Source organism: Melanerpes formicivorus, unplaced genomic scaffold (genome assembly GCF_026170545.1).
Source record: "Melanerpes formicivorus ecotype bairdi unplaced genomic scaffold, bMelFor1.0.p_v2 SCAF_68, whole genome shotgun sequence".
Lineage (NCBI taxonomy): Eukaryota > Metazoa > Chordata > Aves > Piciformes > Picidae > Melanerpes > Melanerpes formicivorus.
Window position 1 is genome coordinate 2,409,318 of NW_027142420.1, and position 17,047 is coordinate 2,426,364.

General features: G+C 41.4%; 1 protein-coding gene across 2 annotated transcripts in view; it reads left to right on the forward strand.

The window, feature by feature from the left end:
* MEIS2 (Meis homeobox 2) overlaps window positions 1-17,047 on the forward strand; it is a 223,158-nt gene that overhangs the window by 10,651 nt on the left and 195,460 nt on the right. For both annotated transcript variants that reach the window (XM_068162917.1, XM_068162916.1), the window contains exon 7: window positions 7,175-7,289. In XM_068162917.1, the coding sequence (XP_068019018.1) occupies window positions 7,175-7,289 (115 nt within the window). The remainder of the gene's footprint in view (window positions 1-7,174; window positions 7,290-17,047) is intronic.

Here is a 17,047-nt window from a genome sequence, read left to right on the forward strand (position 1 = left end):
TATCAGTACCTGGCTTCACCTGGTGCTGCGCAGTTCTTCCCTTAGCACAAAACCTACTTTGAAGCCTAGTAATTCTCCCACAGAAATTTATGGCTCCCCTTCTGCTGGTTTTCATGGGAGCAGGATCAGGGCCTCACTCTTCTTGCTATCTGTTTGCGTGCTGCAGTCAATTTGCAGCTGAGAGGTAACAACATACAGATCATCGTTTATAAAACGTAATTCAGAATGGGTAGAAATAGACATAGGTCTCTTCTTTTTCTTTTTCTTCCTTTTTTTTTCCTAGGACTGCTGACAGATTAGAAATCCAATGCCCTAGCTGTAGAAGAGAAACACTAATCAGAATATGAAACCTTTCCGCTCTCAAATGGGGAGAGAACTTTTATTTTGTACTTTTGGGGCATGCAGGCATTTTACATTTCTTTAATATTTCCTCTTGGAGACCAGTCTGGGCAGATCCCTGACATCTTGCAGATGCAGAAGGAAAAAAACCAAAGAAGTAAAAATAAGGTAATAGATATCTGTTCCAGTTATACAATTAAACCTTTAGGTGAGATTTCACTGACTAACGAGGAAGTAATCGGAGGCCTGATGCTGCAGCCTCCAGGTACCCCACGCTCTGATGGACTTTGGTGGGAATTTTGAGTATGCCAGGATCAGACCTCCAGAGGTGCTAATTCTGTTTGCAGCATGTCAGGAGGGAAACTAAATAGCAAACTGCAACAATAACAAAGCAAACTTCCCCCCCCGCCCCCCCCTTAATAGCCACATTTCTTAGCGGGTGGCTTTTAGACTTAGGACGCTGTGGTAGGCCCTGTGCTTTCTAAAGGCCAAGCTGCATCCTGAGATGGTAGGGAATGTTGTATGTCTCCTCTTCTTGATGGGCCAAGGTGCTCTGCAGCCAAAGGTTATCTACAGCTGGAATCTGAGTGTTTTGATTTTCAGCTAGGTTCTCTCAAACCGAACTGATAAGGTATTCCACTGCCTGCTTGGCGGCGGTGTTCCCGCTTTGGTTTGAGTTGTCTATCAAGTCTAGGCGAAGCGTAGCCACACTGAACGACGTAGAAGGACAATTAAAACCCCAACAAAACTGGGATTTTTGCAAGTTTCAGTTCCTTGCTGACAGGTATATTGCACGACTGATTTCAATCTTAATTGGGAAGTACAAAGCGTGCGGCTTTTCAGAAGGCTGCCGCGTTCTAGAAGTGTCAGAAATTCCTCCTGATGTTTTCCTCAGATGCAAAAAATAATCAAGAGACAAGGATTAAAACTCGTGCATGCACACACAAATATCTGCTAGAAGGCAATGCCTCATGTTTTGGTTGAATTGTGCCGTTGGGATACAAAAAACCGTGATCGTATTAAACGTGCATCTGTAAGAAAACAGACATTGGTCGTATCAGGAGTAGCCTTTTTTCTTCTATCAAACATACACATGATGGCAAATTAGAGTTTTTCATGGCTCATTTACTTATTGAAAGTTTCTTTACACAGTAAGTTTGTTATCACTGGACTCCACAGCTGCCTCTAAGATACCATCCTGAACTTTACACATACAAAACGTAGGCAGACACGGAGGCACACAGGAACACAGTTGCATTTATGTGTATGGGTTTCCCTATCCACCACATATTTTGATATCCACTGGTACCTAGGTGCAGATTTTTGTGGCATCAGTCACATCAGGTGCTCCTCTGTATTTACAGGGGAGCAGGATTTGGCTTGTATTTGGGAGGGAAAATGTCATCCGTACCAGTAGTTCAGTTTTGTGCTTGCAGAATCAGTTTACTAGAGTTACCTCCAGACCTTGGAATCCAACCATCTTCATGAAGAACGAGCCTTATAGCTCCTGTAGTTTCTTTTATTTGTTCCTGTGAAACCAGAGGTTTTGTCCATCTCATCTGATAAAATGTAAGGGCCTAATCCTGTCACCGCTGTATACTTGAAACTTTGGTTAACATCCATAAGACATATCCTGCCCAACTTACTCACAGGGGTGTTATCAGCTGGCCTGATTGATTTTACTTCCCTGTTATAAATAAGAAGCAAATTCCTTATGGCTAATTAAGTCTTTAATATCACCATAAAAAAATAGAGCAGGGTGAGATCAGAATCAGTCCTAGTGGGACTGTAGACACTGATAAAAAAGCTGAACCAAACCAAACAGCCAGGCTTTGCTTAGTGGAAATTCTGGGCATACAAGGTAAGAACTAGAAGTTAACAGAAGGTTATCCTTTATCAGATTCCTGTAATGACATCTCCCCTCAAGAAATTCTGTAGCAGTTAAAAACTCTTCCAAGTCTCCGCCAGATTTGCAGCATCGACAAAACAGTAGCACCTCAGATTTGCTTTGTGCACCAGGAGACTCTTGTCCTTTCTGTTGCTCTTTTCTAGATTTAGCAAAAAAAAAATTCACTGGTGGTGCTAAATCCATTTGTATTTTTTTTTGCTTAACTTTCAAGGGTAAAAACACCAGCCAAATTGTGTTTTCTAGGGAAGGCTGTGTGTGTAAATGAGAAACAGTGGATAGCAGTGGAGTGATCTCCTGTGGCCCTGCTAGTACAAGCTTTCCCCATATTGTCTCCTGCTTTTATATTAATTACAACTTGCATTATCAGCTGTGAGTCTGTAGCCCAGCAAATAGAAAATACTGCCCCTGGAGACCTTGCTTCTTGTATCTATTTTCCATCTCCTTCTATTGTGCTCTGCTCAGTATTCGCTGCTTTTCTCCTGGTAACACTGCTCTTTAACACAATTAAGTAAGAGCAAGAGGAGCACCATATTTGACTCCCAATTATTAAAAGTCCTGGGAATAGATACATGTGGGCTGTCTACCTTCTGTGGTATTCTGGCATTAGTTCAGGTCATATGAGTGTGAACCTTTTAGAGCACACACACGTGCAGAGAACGCGACTGCATTTGGGCAGGACTCATCCGTGCTCCTCAACGTGTTCCTGGGAAGCATAGCAGTAAGCTTGTGAGAAGATATAAGAAGCCATGAGAACAGTTTGTGTAATTTACCTAAAGCTATCTGGTTATCTGGGGTTTTGTGTTGATTGGAGGGGGTTTTGTTGGTTTTGTTTGTTAGCTTAATATAAATTTAATTGAAATTAATAGAAAGATCACAATTTGTGTCAGTGAGGTTTAGGTCAGGATCTCTTTAGGTACCTCAATTATACTGGTAAGGTGTTTCCAGTGAAGGACACTTTAGATGGTCCCCCCATTGTGGTTTTTTTTGGTGAAGACATACATGAAATAATTACTTATGGTTAGGCATTTGGCCAAGAAGGTTTTCTTGAGAGATGCAAAGTTGGAAACAGTTTAGGGGAGAAAAAGAGAAGTTCACTGACACGTACAGTGGTCTTAGCCCAAAGCAAAAGAATGTTGCCTTTTTATCAGGCTGTAAACTCCACCTCTAGATTTACTTGTCATCTTTTTATGTTATTAAAGCCTAGCTATTTCCTTCCTTTTCAAATTCCTCCAACCCTCTACCGTCTCATCTCGCAAATATCTCCTCTTATCATTTTTTATTTCAATGAAATTCTGCCAAACTGCTTCCTCAAGAAAACTATGCCACAAGAAATACACTGAAATCCCAATCAACATTGAATCATTGACTATAGAATGTGGTTTGCCTTTCTGACACGGGATCCTACAAACTGGGGTCAAGAAAACTCAGAGTGGTAAGAGGCAGAAAATGTTCTCATCTGTGGGAACTCTTACTCCGTGATCCTTTCCAAATCACGATGGTCTTGAAACAAAAAAGGCCGACCTAGCTTTTGAAATACTTTATGATAGGTTCTGGATGACATTTGCCTTAAAACATAGCTGAGGTGTTAGCAGTTAATTATTGTAATTTTCCTATGTGTGATAAGGAGCTCCAACAGCAGCCAGCTTAAGAGAGCCTGCAGTGCATAAAATTAACATAACTCACCATGTTCCCTGAAAAGTTGAGCCTAGGTGAACATGCTGCAATTATTACATTTTCTAAAAGAAGGTTGCAGCCTGATGTTGTTGGAGGGCTAAACTCATGCTAGGCCATTGTTTCTTTCCTTTTCTCGTGTCTTTCTCCTAGCGCTTTATCTGATTACCATCCGGCAAACAGCTGACGCTAAGAGGCTGCAGAGGGCTGAAGAGCTCCTGTCTGCTGTTTGCCTTCAGCTTGAAGCTATTTGAGTGGCTTCCTAACTCAGAGATAAAAAGAGAAGCTCATAGGCACAACTGTGTTTTAATCCAGGCTGTAAAGAAACTTGCTCAGGGTTTTTTATTTCATTTTATTTCCATCTGTATTTTTTTGCTAACCTTATTTTTAGCCTTTTTGGGGTTGTTTTTCCATTTTTTTTTAATAACATCTGGGATACTTCATCTTTCAAGACTTCTGCTTTTTGTGTTTCACTCCACCTGCCTCTGTAAAATGATGGTTTTATATATATATATATATATATATATATATATGGTTATATATATTAATTATCACAGAAAGATTCAGGTTGGAAAAGATCCTCAGGATCACCAAAACCAACCCAGAGCCCTACTCTACAAGGGTCACCCCTAAACCACAGCCCCAAGCGTCACATCCAAACCACCTTGAAACACATCCAGGCTTGGGGACTCCACCATATCCCTGGGCAGCACATTCCAATGCCTGACCACTCTTGCTGGGTAAACATTTTTCCTACTGTCCAGTCTAATCCTACCCAGTCATAGCTTGAGGCCATTCCCTCTTGTTCTGTCACTAATTACCTGGGAGAAGACACCAGCACCAGCCCCTCCACAACCTCCTTTCAGGTAGCTGTAGAGCGTGATGAGGCCTCCCTTCAGCCTCCTCTTGAAATGGTGAGGGGGGTCACAGTATGAACAGTGATTTCTGAGACCTAAATTAATACAACAATCTCAATTAATGTAAAGTACTCTATTTTTTTTTTTGTTGTTGGTTGGTTTAAAAACAAAGCAACCAAAAAAAACCACATCCACCAACTCTGGATGTGTTTAAAGGTGGTTTGGATGTGGTGCTTGGGGCTCTGGTTTAGGGGTGACCCTTGTAGAGCAGGGTTCTGGGTTGGACTTGGTGATCCTGAGGGTCTTTTCCAACCCTGGCGTGGTTCTGTGTGAGGAAAAGTAGATCAGTTTTGTAGATTTTGGATGGGGGTGAGGTGTTTTTTCTTTTTCTTCTCTTTGCCATAAGTGCTGTCTGTTGTGCTGACAGGTTAGGCAAGTTTCAGATCCAGGTCTGTTTGCTTATTTTACTCATATCTTCCTGCTGTGCAACAGTGTATGTGGGTGCATGTGTGTGTCTAAGGTGAAAGGGATTTGGTCCTTCTTACCCTTTGGTCACCTAGGGCTTTATTGGGTAGCTTTTGAAGTCCCATGCTCTTCCCTTTGTCTCTGCTGTGATCTGTGTCAGGCCAGTTAGATTTATGTTGCTGGGTATTGCAGCAAGCCGTTATTTGGCAGTTCTATTTTGCCTTGCTGTAGAGCATGTGGTACTAATCAGTGCTAGGAGATTACTTTGAGACATTTCAATATATATATTTTTGGGACCTGATTCCAATCACACTAACAATGAATTTTACAATGGGTAAATCAGTTGATTTTGTTGAACTTACTCTTACTACAGGTCGGGGTAGATGAGGTCAGAATCAGGCTTGCTCAAGGACTTTATCCAAACTTGTTGCTTGCTGCTTTCAGGATCAATTTGTACTCTAATATTATTGAGGATCTAAAACACAATCAAACCAAAGAAGCAACAATTTTTTTTTCTTCTGTTTTTTTTTCCTTTTTTGTTTTGGAGGGGGGATTTGTTGTTTGTCTTGTTGATGAATTATTGTAATTCCCTTGATTTAAGTTGTTGCACACAGGTGACAAGTAATACAGGTCCAGCCCCTAGTCTGATCTGTTTCATGTGTTCTTGCTCTCCTTTTCTGCCAGAGGAAATTCCATCTCTTGCCTGCCTTCATGTGGTGCTGATAAAGCTCTTCCTGTACAGTAGAATTCCTGTTTTCCTTTAAGCAACAGCAGGGTATTGGGAATGATCAGGAAAGGGGAGGAGGACAGGAGGAGAATACACTCAACAAAGTAGCACTAAACCGTAACACGAAGTTTTCCTCACTCACCCTCTTCAATAGCAGCTCCCTGCGCTGGGAAAGCCAATACTCAAATCAATTGGAAAGCTCTCAGGAATTAGGTGACTAAAGCATAGTAGCTGATGTCTTACTTAGCTAAAAGTTTTGCAAACTTTGTCTGTGTGTCTTCAGTGTTCCCTTTTGTCATGTTTTATGCATGGTGAAGTAGAAAGAATTACATAAAAATCACTATAGATGTTATTTTATATAATCACCTGGTGGTTATTCTTGACGTTACTTGCGAGCGAACTGTTAGAGCGATACATCTAGAAAGCCTTTTGAAATGTGTCATATCAAGGTGGTAGGGGAGGGGGGTGAGGAAGCATCTTTCCTGGCACCTAGCATCTTCCAGAGAAAGCTTGCTTTTACCCTCGCAGCTTTGCGTGTGCTTGAAGTTTTTTCAGTGTTCGAATGGGTGAGAGAGAGGTTAGGGTGTGAGGACGTTCTCCTCTCCCGCAAATGTTCTCCTCTACTTCTTGAAACGGTTTTCCTCCTCTTCCTCTCGCATCCCATCTTTAGTCAGTCTGGAAAAACAAAGCATGGGGAGAGAGTTTGCACTCCAACTAGCCTGATCTCAGTGTGTAACACCTAGTGTCACAAACTGTGCAGGTTGCTGCTTTCCCCCCTGTCCCGCTCTACACCTCTTTGAGAAACTTAACCTCTTTTGTTTGGTTTGGGTTTTTTTTTGCCCCTCTCCCCTGAAATACTCTCCTGCAGTACTATTCAAACAATTAAATCCAGACAACTCTTTGAAAAGCTTAAAAAAAAAGAGGAGAAAAATCTGTCCTTTATTTTACCAAGTAAAACCTGTCCTTTATTTCACCAAGTGAATCTGTGTACCTCCCCTCTGCTTGCCTTTGCTGAAGAATTATTACCCTGTGCAAACAGCGTTGGGGTTTGGCACATTTCGCAAATACTAATGTGTATACTTCCCCCCCCCCCCCCCCCCCCCCATCCCCTTCTTCCTCCCCTCTTCTCCCGGCTTTTTCTTTCTGTTCTTCATTTGCAATTGGAATGGGAACTGTGGAAAAATTTCCTTGGCACTCTGACACCAGAATCCTTCGTCTTGGAGAGACCACGATGATGCAACCTCAACGCACTCGGCAGGCACACCGGGGCCCTCCAGTGGGGGCCACGCTTCCCAGAGCGGAGACAACAGCAGCGAGCAAGGTAAAAGGTCAAACTTTTTTTTTTTTCCTTTCCCCTCTGCAAAGTAGGCATGACTAAAATAACTCCAGCTTTTTTCTTTTTTTTTTCTTCTTCTTATATCAGTACATCTGCCTTAGAGTAAACATGGAGTGGCAGACTTGTAGTATAATCAGCTGTAACTTTGGGAGACGGTATTTCCTTTTCCTAACCCACTTAGCTGCGTTTTTATTATGATTTCAAAGTGAAATATCTAATCTTCAAACAAGCTTTGTAATAACAATTGATTAGTTCTGCCAATTCCTTTACAAATTTGGTTATCTACAGTTTATTTTTTGTGTGGTGTAAGTAAATAGAAGGACAGACACACTCTCCAGCTGTGATGCGGTTGCTTGAGTAGGGTTATGGACCAAAAAATTCAACCTGGAGTTTCAGCTGGGGAAGAGACTCTCACATGAAGTTATGCAGCTGATAAATTGCGTACAGCAGAAGCAAACCCCAAATTGGATGGAAAAAAAAAATAAATGTTGGCTTGGGCAGACTTGTTTCTGCCTCTAAAAAATCTGAATTCAGAACGGTAAACAGAGATGTACCTGACCTGCATAACTTCTGCTGGGTCTATACAGTGAAACCTTCTCAAGGGTTTCAAGAGGCTTGATTTTTATTTCAGGGTGGGGTTCTTGTTTTGTTTCCTACTGCCTTGCACCTCGTGTGTGGTCATCTGCATCCATGCTGAGTGAGTGTCAAAGGCTGTCATTCTGATATGATAGTGTTTTACACTTGCTCGTTAGACCTTTAAGTGACTCCAGAAGGTATCGAGTCAAGCCTTCAGTGCTAAAAGTTGGGTAACGATAGTGGACTGTGTCGCCTTTGGATGTTGACTCTGAATCGTTCTTTCTCTTTTTAAGACCAAAGTTTAAGGTGGGCTCTGTTCTTGCTTTGCTTTTTAAATGTGGTAAACCTCAGCTTAGTGAGTGAGATGTTGCCTTTGTGAGGTCTTAGGATAGGTTCCCTCCCTCTGGCGCATCTGCAGCATTCTACCATCGCACTTCCCCAGCATGAGGTTTACATGTACCCCGTGTGGGATCCCAAAACTTCAGAGGGGAGCAGCCTTTGGGGTTGAGCTGCTGTGACTTAGCCTTGCACTGTGGGGCTGCTTGTCACGGTGCTGTTTGCCGCGCTCAGGCGGCGGAGCAGCTCTGCGCTTTCGCGTCTCTCGCGTGGCCCACTGCTTGGCACCGAGCTCGGTTCCCTCAGCTGTCTCACGGTCTGGTGTCGTCCCCGTCGAGATTCTAGGATCTTGCAGAGTTTTGTTTCTGGTAGAGCAGTTTGGGTTTGTCTCCTGTCTGTCTGAGTTGTTTATACATTTGTAATCTTATTGCTGATAGCAAGCATCCATGGCACAGGGTGTGTGATCCAGCTCCAACATGAGTTGCGTGGGATCTTTCTTTTTTTCTCTCTGTGTGGTTGGATTGGAGCTCTGTGAGGCCTAGCATGAACTATTCGGCAGCTAATGAAAGGGAGAGCTTGATTGCTAAGCAGCAAGTCACTGTTATGTCTATTAGCCGGCCATAGACTTTACTGTTGCTCAAAAGTTCATATGGTGGCTAAGATGCTTTGTGTAGCAGATGATCATTTGCATACTTAAAAGCGATCCCCCCCGAGTCATCTGCTGCAGCATGTTCATTCCACCCCTAAGTAAGCAATGTGCTCACACCTGTATCTCCACTCTGCCCCAGATAACCCTTAGAAATGAGAAGAGTTTCTTCATCAGGCCCTGCTTGATGTAAAGAAATGCCTTGCGCTTCACTACTATGTTAAGTACAACAACTTCCCATTGGAGACTGAGGTTTCTGGTCATGGACATGATTTAAACAAACATGTTACCCTCGTTCCTGCAAGAGGGGAGCAACTGCTGAAGGACCAAATCAATCCCTAGTGCTGCCTAGTCTAGCAGGGTAAAACGTTGCTAGTGTGCTTCCCTTTGTGCTCAATTGGGCCTTTTAAAGGGAAGCAGTCGTCCAGTGGCAAATCAGCATTCCACTCAGCTGCTGGCAGCTGAAAGATGTATGATCCTACAGCACCGGGAAAATTCCCTTTGGAGATGGCTTTGGATTGCTCTCCTCTTCTCATCCTGGGAAAGACTAAAGAGAGGGAGGCCTGTATTGAATTTTCTTTATGCTTCCTTGAGTGGGGGCAAAGTTACAAAGTAAACTTGTGAACTGGCAGGGAGTTGGTCCCAAGCAATGCCAAGACAGGTAGATGCCCTCTTGAGCTATTCTGATGTAGTTATTTGGATCAACTTGGCTACCATGCAGTTTTGTCAAGACCTTCCACAGATGCTGCTTAAAGTATTCCACGTGCCCCAAAGGAATTCTTGGGAATGGGAGCTCATTAGAGAGTCTTGAGTTACATTAGCAGCTTATGGTCTCCTCCACTGAGGCCTGGTGGCAGCAGAGATTGATTCGAACTGGAGTCAGTCTCTTCTGTCCCTGGGGAACACTCCTTCCAGGGGTCTCTGCTTTTTGCCTAGTCTGTGATGTGCAGCTTGTGATTATTTTGATGTTGTTGTTTTTATCGTGGTGTTTGGGCTGTTTTGGTTTCGTTGGTGGGTTTTTTGTTGTTGTTTTGGGGGGGAGGCAGGTGTGTGGACAGGGCTTGGATGAGTGATGACATTATTTTTGCTGACTTCCTCTGGCCGTGGTAGATCTATTTATTACACACAGGAGTCCATTCATAATTGTTACAGTTAGAACCAAACAAAACCAGTGTAGGTGTTTTGTCTATTTATGGAGGACAGTCCCTTGATGGCAGTGGATGGCTGCCATTTAGCATCAAAAGGGTTAATCTAGTCACTGTTTGGTATTATTAGAAACATGCTGGCATTGAAGGAGTTAAGGAAAGGGCCTGCAGGCAGTAAATGTTGAAAGATTATCCTAATTTTATTAGTGGTGAGTGTCTATGTTGTTCTTAACATGTCACCTCGCTTGTTCAACAGAAAACTAAGCTATACAACATATTGATCTTCCAGCAAACCAGAGTACTAGTGACCTGTAATCTACCAAGCATTTATTGACTTTATCCCAGTTCAGATCCAGAAATGCAGATCAATGCCATGTAATATTATTTTAGAGATTACTAATTATGGAGTTGGTCTGGTCAACATACCACCACCCCTCGCCCCCCACCACTTCCCTGCCGAGAGACAGAGTTAAATCTATCCAATAATAAAAAAAAAATAATAAAGCATTCTAAACATCTTACAAAGGAGAAAAAAGAAGAAGCTGATTTAATGGTCTAATGAGGCCATCTTCCAGAGACTTGTTTTGTGTAGGGCTTGCTTTGACCTTTCGCTTTGCTCAGGAGCCCAACGCTTCATTTTTCACATTCTTGCAATTACGTTAACGCTTCAAGCATTTCTGACTCCAAGTCAGCTAGGAACACCAGGCATAACTCAACACTGTGAGTTTTTCTCCTCTCTGTAGATTCATTAACAGGTCACCGGGGTCCCAACTGAAATTTAAAACTGACTGGTTCTGTTGGGTTAGCTGAGTTATAGCAAGGGAGATGGCAGGAAAGGGGCTGAAAGAAGGGGAGGGGAGAGAAAAGACCCTGTTGTTGTGTTGTTTTGTTTTGTTTTTCCCAGGGAATATATGTGTAAAAAACCCTAAGTGGAAGATCACAAGGTGTGTGTAGGTTGATCAGCCACCCTTTACTTTGGAAAGGGGGAAAAAACCCACATCTGAAAGTCTGCTGGGGTCTGGTGTTTTCCTCATTCTTTGTGAAACAAAGTGAAAACGGCCACTGCCTTTACATACAAGGCTAAATGACTTCTAGAATTCAGCATCAGTGTGTACCACAGTGATGGATATGACACTCACAGACTTTAATTCTTATTTAATCTCTTTATGGGATATTTCAAATAATGAATATGGCAGATTATGCATGAAAAGTGGGAAATAAATCTTTTTAAGGTTTAAAAACATGTGATCTATAGGAAAGCACCAGGGAATGCTTTCAGTTTCATATTTTATGACACCAAGATTGTATACCTGATTTGTCATGTTCTTAGTTCAGCCACCCAAAGGGCCCCATCCAGTCAAGGCAGACAGAGGCTGTGTATTTTCAGTACCTTTCAGGAAGCTCAGCATCCTTTTAGGATTAAGCCTGGGGGTGATAAACTTAACCATAAATGAGAAGAATCAGAGACAAGAAACTTCATTGAGGTTATACTGCAGTTAAAATACAAATGGGCATCCCATCCACTTTGTTATGCCCATGTGAGTAGTTCATCCATGTGTGGTTTCTTTGGTTTGGTGCAGGGTGGTTTTGGGGTTTTGATTGGTTGGTTGGTTTAGTTGTTTTTGGAACTACTTGAGTGTTTTTGGAATTACTGAGTGAAGATCTGCCCTTTTATGAGTAATACCTGAGGCTACTCTCTGGGGCAATATCTTAAAGTAGTTTTGATCCACTTTTGTGACAGCTTGATGTTAAACTTGTCCCACAGTAACTTTCTGTGGCAAGGACCGATCATCAAAGTCAAGGCAGAGTCAACTAAATTATTAGCTGAAATTGCATCTCCATCCCAGGCTGTTGCTCTGGGTTTGATATATGTTGGAAAAATTAGGTAGTACATTCATTCATTATGCAGCATCTTCTTATAATGCTGATATACCAATCAGATTTGTTTACAAAACCATCTGATAATGCCCAAAGTCCTGTGCTGGCATTGAAACTCTACTGTCCTGGTATTGAAAGTCTACTATCCTGGTATTGAAACTCTACTGTCCTGGTATTGAAACTCTACTGTGGCTACATAAAAGCTTTGAAAGGCAAGAAAAAGGAGAAGGATGTGCTGCTAATAATGATTAAAATAGAACTAATGCTGATATACCAATCAGATTTGTTTACGAAACCATCTGATAATGCCCAAAGTCCTGTGCTGGCATCAAAACTCTACTGTCCTGGTATTGAAACTCTACTGTGGCTACATAAAAGCTTTGAAAGGCAAGAAAAAGGAGAAGGATGTGCTGTTAATAATAGCTAAAATAGAACACATTCATGCAAAGTTTTGGGAAGTTTGACATCCAAAAGCTAATGCTACAACTTTTTTTCCCTAGTTCTCTGTATACATACAAGGCTGCTGAGGCTAGCCTGCGTGTTTAGCACAAGGATTCAGAGCACACTTTTATTCCTTGGTGTTTTTTTACCTCTGAAGTTCTAGGGCATGGTTTTATTGGGAGAGGGCAGTCCTTTGCAAGAAAGGCACTTCCTAACAGAAAGGCTCAAATATCCAGACTGTGGCAAATCAAACTTGCTAATAAATAATGCTTCACTGGAGCTGCATTATTTCACCAGGCACAGCTCTCAGAAAGGTGAACTGTACCAAGTATGGGCAGGGGGAAAAAAAACCCACCCTCTTAAAGAACAATGACTTTGGTTTTGGTGGTGGGTTTTTTTTTTCTTTTTTTCCAGCTGAGGAAGATAGAGGAAGAGAGTAGCCCTTATTAATTCATCTTTTCCTTTCAAGTTTGAGGGGCCCGTCCTGGTGTTGAGATGTGTGAGTAACTCCTATTAACGGTGATGGGAGTTACGCATGTGCACTGACAGGAGAATAGACCCCTCAGTGTTCAAAGCACAGGAAATTTACATTTTCTCTGCTTTCTTTCTCTTTTTTTTTTTTCTTTTTTTTTTTTTTTTTTTTTTTTCATTTTGCCATTGCTGTAATTGAGATGTTGACAAATTGGAGAATATTGATGAGCCTTTGTTTTAAGCGCCGCTTGCCAACTTCGCTTTATTATTATTATTTTTTCTCCCTCTCCCCGTGGTTTGAACAATGGTGTGGGCTCAGTGGCAGGGAATAATAAGGGTAGAGTAGAGATAACTTTGTATTTCAATATTTTGATGTGCCAATATGAAATAAATTGTCTTAGGCAAAGGGAATATGCCGTTTTAATCATTAGCTATGCATGAAAGAAAAATTGATGTTGACATCTTTGCTGTAAAATCGTTGTAATGGGGCCTTCCTTACAATTCATTTTTGTAAAATTCATTTTGTACATTTTGCAGCAATTGAACAATCCCTGCACTGTGAATAGGCAGAATTCCCAGAAATACTGAGACAGTTGGCCCAGTAACTGCTGAGCTCACACTGCACACCACATGCACATTAACCATAATGATGCCAGAGCCAGCTTAGCTAAATATAGTCACAATTTAAGTATCCTCCCATCCTTTCTTTTCTTTCTGCCTATTGAGTGAACAAAAACATCTTTTGCAGTTTGGGTTTGACTGCTGGAGTTGGTCAACATTTATGTCCTCACCCACCACTCAATAAGCAGCATTAAAATTTCATAGTGGATCTTTGCTTCACTCTACAGCTTTCTAATCATCAGGCCGGTGACAAACTGCACATTTTATTGTAGTGAGGCTTAGAACAAGGGGGAACATAAAACGTTAGACTTGTAGTTAAGATTCTCACCTTGCTCTTAGCTTTTTAATCCATGTAGGTTTTTATATTGAGACATAGCTTAAAATATATATATATATATATATATATATATATATGCAGTAGAAGAGCTTTCCTTCCATATTTGAAGTATGTTGCGCTGAGGTTTCAAATGCAGCCTAGGAAAACTCCGTCAATGGAATGTTTTCATAGTGGCAGTAATCTCTTTAAAATAACCCTAAATACAATATGACAGATGCCATCTGGAATAATCTTTTGCTAGTTGCTTTCAACTTTTATGTATTTTATTATATTTTTTTTTTTCCTACAGCTAAGTTCATCTCAGACTGGTCACTCACTGTGATGGTAAACACAAGTGAACACTTTCCCTCCCTTTTGTATCTGAATGTTCAGAGTAAACAACTGCACAATTTTGCCCAAGAGATTGTTCTTGTTGAGAGGCTTGCCTCTAAATTCACCTTTCTGGGTGTGTGTATATTTATATACTGGGATTTCAAAACGAAAAAGGTAGGGTTCCCCTTCAGGCCATTCTCCCCAGCTCAGATCCTGCTTAGCCTAACCCAATTTGCCTCTAAATGTTAGGTAACATCCCATTTGCTGAGTGATAATTGGATGTTTGTTACGATATTAATGGCTTCATAACAAAACCACCTTCAAACACACAGTAGCAAGGGCTGAAATGTCTTCCTGTGTTGTTACAGGCTAACCAATTTCACCCTATATATGCCAAGTGATTTGAAAGCTCTGGTGTTGGAATCTCTGAATTGTAAAATGTATTTATTTTATTATATTATATATATATATATATTATTTTTTTTAACTTAGTCATGTAAAGGGATGTCTCCTGATGCCTGTTAGAGTTTAATTTAGTGTAGTAATTAAACTTGAATACTGCCTCATAAACAAAAGATAAACAATAAACCAGCCACATTCCCTGCTGTTTCATAGCTTGCTTTCCCAGATGTTTTAGCCTGATAATTTTTACATAGTGAACTACCTAGCACAGAGTGCTATGGACAGAGGTCAAAACCTGGCTCTTTGTAATGGGTTTTAAAACCTCCTTTTTTTTTTTTTTGTTGTTGTTGTTGTTTTAAATGAAATACTAGATAATTTTCCTTTGTGCAGCTGATAAACTTGTCAGGTACTGAAGAGCACTCATTAATTGACTTTTTAATTCTCTTCCTCTTGTTTAACAAGATGGCACTAATTAAAAAAAACACAACAAAAAAAACCCCAACTAAAACACAAACTTGCTTTTAACTCCTGATGCCCAAGGAGTGTTGTTATTTCTTAACATTGGGGTGTCTGGACAGCACATTAGAAACCTCTGTGATCCTTCCAAATAGAAATAAAGACACCCTTGCAGGAGCTGCTCTTTCCATGGCCATCCTAAGCAGCTGAGGAAATGCTCACCGTGGAAGACTTCTGGTGCTTTCTGAAAGCTGCTGGAGCTTGTGTGTCCATCTCTGGTCTGCTCCTCTGTCAGCCATGATCTTTCTAATTGCCAGGTACTGGTAGGCCCTTCAGCTGCAGAAGCCATGTTATTTTCACTGGGTGGGGTAATTACTGAAAGCTGAGAATAGCTGTACTAAAGACACAGGGATACTTTCATGATCCCATTAGCATAAGAGAGGGTAAATTATTCATGCCAAGTGAGGATTCTATGGGGAAAAGTATAGTTAATGCACATAGTTTTTAAATGTATCCCTTTCTGCTCTGAGACTAAATTCTTGTTGGATTCAGTTCTCAGACATTTACAGGAAAGCTCTAGTGGCATGTTAGACGCAGTTCATCTCTCTCTGTTTGCAGCGCTCTCAATAGAGACCATCTGGCAAAGATCCAAAAGGTGATTAAACAAAATGATCAGCTCTTGTTGCTGTGTTACATGTCCAATACTCTGGATTAAAAAACATGACCCACAACAGTCAGCTAACATCTTTTTTTTTTTTTCCCCCCCTTTCTCCTCCCCCCCCCCCCCTTTTTTTTTTTTCTTTCCCCTTCCCCTGTAAGAATTCAGATGGTCCACAAATGTCTGTGCCATCTTTGTGTCCTTATGGCCCATAATCATGAACAGGTTGTGCAAATGGCTCTTTCTGTAACACGGTCTGTTCCAGCAGCATAGAAACATTTCATATTAATTGGGTCAGTCCTAATGTTCAGAATGACACAGGGAAAGGGGGGGGGGGGGGTGGGGAAGAAAGAAGAATTTACCCAAATGTGTTCCTATAGCAAACACTTAAAATGTGCCTTGCTCCTATTAGAAAGTGAAATTTGACATCAGGCTCATGTGGCTGATTTTATTCCTTTTTTAAGATGGAAGAAAATCAAAGCATGACACTGTCATCTGCTGAAGAGAGTTTAAAGCCACTTCTAACCAACCCACCAACCAACCAACCAACAACAACAAAAAAGGAAATAAAAAAGAAAAAAGAAAGGGGGGGTGGGGTGGTGGAAATGAGCTGTGGTTTAACACCACAATCAGGGATGAATTTACAGTGCTACTCAGAATACTCCCTTATCATAAACAAGCTGATAATCACGCTGAATCTAACTCCCAATTAGCTCTCTCCTTGCTCGCAGAGATCAGCGTGCACGTCCTCCTTGAGTCAGGCAGAACATTTGTAGACCTTATGTCACATTTGGAATTTAAGGATTAATGCTATATATTCACCAGGAAACCCCAGCTAATCAGCAAGGTAATTTTTCAAACCAATCACTTGGATGCCTGAGCTAAGGTAAAAATGCCAAGACTGTGAAGGGAGGACATATGTATCTTATCTTTTGGGGGTTGCAGCAAATGCCAAGTACGAGCGTAAATTCAACAGAAACCAGACATTGTTGGAAAGTAATTAAAGAAATATTGAAATTAAACCTACCATATGAGTGAAATATTTGCAGGCCTGCTTTGTTGCATGCATAACAATTTGCGTGGAACTGAACAGTGCTGCCTTCTCCCTTACACTCTTTTGAGTTGTACTTTGTGAAGTAGGGCCGGGGAATCGCCGCTGTGCGTTAAGCTCTGGGGATCAGAGGGATCTTCATGCTGAGGAGGTTCACAGACCAAAACTCAGTAGGTTTGCATAGAGGAGAAATGCATTAAAACAAAGAAAAGAAATGTAGGGCCTCCAAACCTACGTGAGGTAAAATCAGATCCCGCTTTTGAAAGCTTAAAAGATCTGCTGAGTTGTACTTTGTAAAGTAGGGCAGGGGAATCACCTCTGTGCATTCAGCTCTTAGGATCAGAGGGATCTTCACGCTGAGGAGGTTCACAGCCCAAAATCAGTAGGTTTGCTTAGAAGAGAAATGCATAAAT